We start from the raw sequence: 6,002 nt of genomic DNA on the forward strand, positions 1-6,002 counted from the left end.
CTGGTGCCCAGGGCCACACAGCACTCGGCACCCTGCTGTGCCACTGAAATGCATTACAGTTGACAGCATCTACACCTTACAAGGGTTGGGAGCCCATGTGATAGATGCACAAAGCCCTGTAGTACCACTGCTATTGGGGCTGATTCAATCTATCCTCATTTGCGCAGCTACAAATAAGGAACGAATCCATTTGGCTCAGAGGAGGTGAGTCAGGCCCCTGGCAGTATTTTGATCCACTACTGTAGAACAGGGTAGGAATCACAGAAATCATAGGAAAAAAAAAGTAGGGCTGGAAGGGATCTCCAAAGGTCATCAGCTCCAGCCCCCTGCCTAAGGCAGGATCTCCCCTGTCCCATACAAATCCATTGTCTAACCTCTTAGCAAAATGACACCGTCAATCCTGACACAACCACAGGATGTAACACCCTAGCCTGCCACAGGTACAGCAGGTGGACCAATGGAGTAGCACCCTTTTTTTGCACTTGCAGATGTCAGAATAAATCCCATCAGCCATGGCAATCTATAAACGTGACAAACGCCAGGAATTTCCTCGATATACTCTTGGCTTTGTATCAGGCCAAAGAGCCTGATCCTGTACTGAAGTCGACGGGTGCCTAAAGGCTGAATCGTATTCCCCTTTATGCACCTAAATATAGGTGCATAGCCATGCACCTGCAGTTTGGGGCACTTACACAGCTGTGTCCCATCTAGGTACATCAATGGGAAATAAGATGTAGCCCTAAGCCTCCAATTCAGCATACTGCTTAAGTGCGTGCTTCTTTTTAAACACTTACGCAGTACTTTGCTGGACTGGGCCCCAAAACAAATTTGGCACTAGCGTTCCTGTATCTAGTCAACAGTTGTTGGTCTCAGAAGACAGATGACCAACTAGCTGCTTGAGATCTCACTGCACAGCTCTCTCTCAGAGACCTTTCCAAGAGTTTAATCAATGGAGAAGCATTTCGCTTCTCTCCTGCTGCTGTTCAGCCTGTCAGCTCTGCTCCTGGACCTTGCAGCTATTGAAAAACAGAATTCAATAAGGAGGGATATGTGGCAAAGGGAAACAAATATCCATTTGAAACATTCTTGGGGGGTAATTTTTGGCCCCCCAACTATTCCTGAATAAGCCTGAGACTGGAAAGGGAATGATACAAATCCTACAGTCATTACTCAGGAGAAATTCCCATTGAAATCCCTGGGGCAGAGGAGGCTGTGGGAAAGTAAAGACAGAGTACAGACTTTAGGATTTGGTCCAGTTTGAGGACTCACTAGGCCAGTCTGAAGATCAAGCCCTACATTCACTCAGAGGCAGAAGGTTAGTATAAAACATGTACTCCAGGCCAGACCTGTGAGCTGACTGGGGAAATGAAGTCTCTGTACCTGAATATAGCTCACCTGTGGCCCTCACTCAGGGAAAAGTCACATCAAGTTCAAAGGAAGTTTTCTATTTAGTTGGGGTGAAAAAAATCTGACCCTAAGCAAAACAGCTCTGCTCTGGGCTGAGTGGGCAGCATTCCCTTGGAAATAAAACAATGTGAGGTACATCTGCAGTACAATCAAAGATGTGATTGTGGCTTGCATAGTGTAGTTTTAATCTTGCTAGCTCCGGCACCAATAGCAGTAAAGTCACAGGGTATCTGTGCTAAAATCCAGAGATGTAATTGCAGTGTGGACATACCGACACTAACTTTAAACTTGCTAGCAGGGCTTTCAGTGACAGTGTAGTTGTAGCAGCATAGACATCACAGGCACTGAATACTTACTCAGGGGTGCCTACGCAGACATGCTGAAGCTCGTGATGCCATGGCTAAAATGCTACCGAGACCCGAGCTGATCAGTGCTGAGCTAGCTCATGATCACACTTCTGGATTGCAGCTGTAGACATAATACTAGGAGTGACCTGGGCTCTGCTGTAAACAGTTCAAAGGAGTCCAGCACCTTGGCTTCTTACTTGGGTGGCTAGCCACCATTGACATCCCTGTGTGCACTGGTTCACTGAGATTGCTACCTGTGTTCGCTACATTAAAGCCAGCTCCAGTATGCCCACCTATGCTGCAATCAAACCTCAGATTGCAGTGTAGACGTGGCCACAGAAAGGCTCCGAAGAGGCTGCCTGAGGCTGCAGCACAGTTAGGGCAAGGACGCATTTGTAAATGGTAGAATTAATATGAAGATCTGGGGTCGTGAAAAACTTCTGCCCCACTGACTGACAACAAAGGGCCCTTAGAGGACCTGAGGCTTGAACCTGCCTTCAGTGATACCTGTATGATCGAACTGAGTTCAGCAGATGTAAGCAAGGGCAGGGGTTGAATTTTCATGCCCCAAAGCAGCAGGCTATCTGGTATCTGCATTGTAATAGAGGTCAATCACAGGGCAATAGCTTTCCATGACAAAACTTAACACTTAAACCCAGCATTGCAGTCACACAAAAATCACCTCCTCTGCTGGGGTAAATTAGTCTAGCTCCATTTCAGCCAGCTTACACCAACAGTTGATCTCACCCATACATTTCCTTGTATTGGTATTACATTGCATAAACTTAGCCAAAGTCCAAATTCACATCACATGAATATTGCACACGCAAGGCCAAATCCCCAAATAGCGTAAACTGGTGTTGTTCTGAAGTGCTACAGATTCACGCTAGCTGAGGATCTGGCTCAGCCTCTCTCTATATATACAATATGATAATACACAATAAAGCTTATGGGTGCTGAACAATAGTGTCAGAAAATCCTTCACCTTTGTACCGTCTCTGGGTAACTCTAGAAATTTGCTCATGACGCTAAGATTAATTTCAAGTCGGACCCCACAGGATGAGCACAGGTGTCTCACTTTCAGGTCACCTTCCTTCGTTTGCACCATTCTGCACTCGTGGCTGTAAATACTGTGAGCACACAGCGCCTTTGCCTTGCTTATCCATCGGATTATAGCCAGCACATGCCTTTCTCTGATCCAGCCTTTGTTTTCCCACACATCTCCTTCAAACCATTGGAGAATCTATAAACACTATAAACATGAATACTGTATAGTCTACTAAGAAAATATATATTTTTGTGTGTATTAAATATTAAGATTCATGCAACAAATATCCATGCAGCTGTACTGTATTACTGATTAATTTTCACTGCAGTATAAATATATTATAGGCCACAGCATACTTGCTCCAGTTTTATTGAAAAAAGGATGCTTTTTCAACTCATTTCAAAAGTGTCAATGGATGTGTCTTTGGTGACCCTGGAACCAGTGACAATGGAAGAGTCCTCTAAATAAATAAATAAAATCCAGGCTTTGATTTATTGATTTGTCCCTCCTTATGACTGGAATAGAAATTTTAAGACTTAAAAATAAGGTCTCTGTCATATTAATTGTCCCTCCCTTGGGTCTCACACCGATATACTGCAGTGGATGAAACCATTGCAGCATGCAGCATTTTCAGTTATGAAACCTGAGCCTGCATGATGTGCTCTTGCTTGGCAATTCTGAGTCAGAAATCTGAACCTTAAAGTAATTTGGACGCATGGAGGTATGGCCCTTTAATTAAATTATGCACGACCTTTCATATAATTCCATAAGCTTGGAAGCGAGACACATACTATTTCTGTGGGATATATTTTTGTACGTGTTGAGTGCAACGAAATGTTACATGTCTGCTTGACATTTCTTAGTGCTGCTGTTTACATGAGGTTCCTGGAATAACTTTTTGTTCAATATCCCTGGTATTGCAATGATATAACTTTGCTCTAAATGCTCAGATGCTTCATATCTTTGGAAACCCATAAGCCTGTGATGGACAAAAACAATTGTTGCATGAAAGCTTATTTGGCGTATAAATAAAATGGTAGAAAGTCACTTACACAACTATTGCTTCCCATGCAGAACCAAATACACACTGTAGAACATACTGTATTAACTACAATGCAGGGTATTATGCAAGATCTGCAATTGTTCCACTTCAGCTTTAAATATGTTAATAGGTTTTCTGGACTAGACATCGGTTAACATTTTGGTGATATTAACATAGTTTGTGTTAGCTAGGGTGCAATTGGCTGTTTTCAAGTTCTCCTCTCTAAAATCTTCATTGCTATTGTTTACACCTTCCTGAATCTCCATATAATCCGACTTACTAATTGTGGAGGCACTTCTGCTTTTCTTTAGGTCAGGGGAAGAAGGGATCTTTGGGCAGCTGGTTACTTGCAAGTATTGTGCTTGCTCCTCTCCCTCGGTCTCACGGTGGTAGAAGTAGTTGAAGTTGGACACTATGACCGGCACTGGTAAGGCAATCGTTAATACACCTGCAATGGCACACAAGGAGCCCACTATTTTACCACCGATGGTCGTGGGGACCATGTCTCCATAGCCAACTGTTGTCATGGAAACCACTGCCCACCAGAATGCATCTGGGATGCTGGGGAACTGAGATGCGCTCTCGTCAGCCTCTGCAAAGTAGACAGCGCTGGAGAACAGGATGACACCAATGAAAAGGAAAAATATCAAGAGGCCCAGCTCCCTCATACTGGCCTTGAGGGTCTGCCCCAGGATCTGCAGCCCCTTGGAGTGCCGGGACAGTTTGAAGATCCTGAAGACCCTCACCAAGCGGATAACTCGAAGGATGGCCAGAGACATTGCCTGTTGGCCTTGCTGGCCATCCTCTGGTTTCTCAGCCAGTTCGGTCCCCAAGGTGATGAAGTAGGGAATAATGGCTACAATGTCAATAATGTTCATGATATTGGTAAAAAAACCAGCCTTGCTGGGACAGGCAAAAAACCTCACCAAAAACTCGAAGGAGAACCAAATGATGCAAAGCGTCTCTACTATAAAGAAGGGGTCTGTGAATGAGGTGGATTGCTGGTTGCTGGTGCTGTTGTCGGAGGACGAAGGATGGCTCACCCCGCCGCCATGCATTTCTTCATTCTCATCCCGAAAAACGGGAAGTGTCTCCAGGCAAAAGCTCACGATAGAAATTAAAATCACCATGACAGAGACAATAGCGATAATCCTGGCAGGTCCTGAACTTTCAGGATACTCAAAGAGCAGCCATACTTGTCTCTGAAACTCATTCTCAGGAAGAGGCCTCTCTTCTTCTTTAATGTAGCCTTCGTCCTCCCGGAACATCTCCATAGCTTCTTCCCCGAGTTCGTAAAACCGGATCTCTTCGGAGAAGATGTCTAAGGGCACATTAACAGGCCTTCTTAGCCTGCCACCGGATTGGTAGTAGTACAAAATAGCATCAAAGCTGGGTCTGTTTCGGTCAAAGAAATATTCATTCCGGAGAGGGTCAAAATATCTCATTCTCTTTTTAGGGTCCCCCAGCAAGGTCTCTGGAAACTGAGCGAGTGTCTTGAGTTGCGTTTCAAACCGTAGCCCCGAGATGTTAATGACCACCCTCTCACAGCACTCATGATCGGTCTCGGGGTTATACGTGTCCTGAGGGTGACCGGGCAAAGCTGCCGCTTCATCCGTGGGGTCTCCAGTAGCAACTGTCATATTTAGGTTTACAAGGAATCTTTAATCTAAACTCTTCCAATTGCCCGGTGGTAGATTCGGGTTCAGGGAAAAGCTACTATCCTGTGGAAGGACAGGTACGTAGGTTTGGAAGTGGTTCATGAAAAGGCGAAGGGATGATCAAAACAGAAAAAAAAAAAAATTACCCTGCTGAGAAAGAGAGAGAGATAAAATAAAGTTGCACGTATTAAAGGTCGCCTTTGTTAGAACACACCTCATTGCCTTCTGATTTTAGTTTACCCTCTTTGTGCAGAGTTGGAAAACCCACCTCAAGATCCAGTGCTGAGAAAAAAAAAAAGCACTTGAGAAAATCTATATCCCTTCAAAACACGAAGGAAAACATTTGCATTGGCAAAACAGAACTTTTTTTTTTTTTTTTGCAACTTGTTAAAAAGAAAAGAACGGGGGGAAAAAAACCCTTCAAGAAAAAGCTGCTTTTCTATTCAAAAAAATAAACTCTTAGTGCCAACAGGAAGCAAATGCAAGGCAAAATAAATTCT

At 44.2% G+C, this 6,002-nt stretch overlaps 1 protein-coding gene across 1 annotated transcript; it reads right to left on the reverse strand.

Annotated features, from left to right (window-relative positions):
• Nucleotides 1–459: 459 nt before the first annotated feature.
• Nucleotides 460–5,634, reverse strand: LOC109295197 (potassium voltage-gated channel subfamily A member 2). The gene has a single exon (XM_019513895.1). It carries the CDS (start codon nt 5,482–5,484, stop codon nt 3,985–3,987), a length of 1,500 nt encoding a protein of 499 aa, XP_019369440.1. The 5' UTR covers nt 5,485–5,634; the 3' UTR covers nt 460–3,984.
• Between the last annotated feature and the right edge of the window lie 368 nt (nt 5,635–6,002).

This window comes from Gavialis gangeticus, unplaced genomic scaffold (assembly GCF_001723915.1).
Source record: "Gavialis gangeticus isolate Ggan-Ray unplaced genomic scaffold, GavGan_comp1, whole genome shotgun sequence".
Lineage (NCBI taxonomy): Eukaryota > Metazoa > Chordata > Crocodylia > Gavialidae > Gavialis > Gavialis gangeticus.

Coding starts and splice junctions, on each gene's coding strand:
- LOC109295197 (XM_019513895.1), bottom strand. CDS start 5,484: ATGACAGTTGCTACTGGAGACCCCACGGATGAAGCGGCAGCTTTGCCC.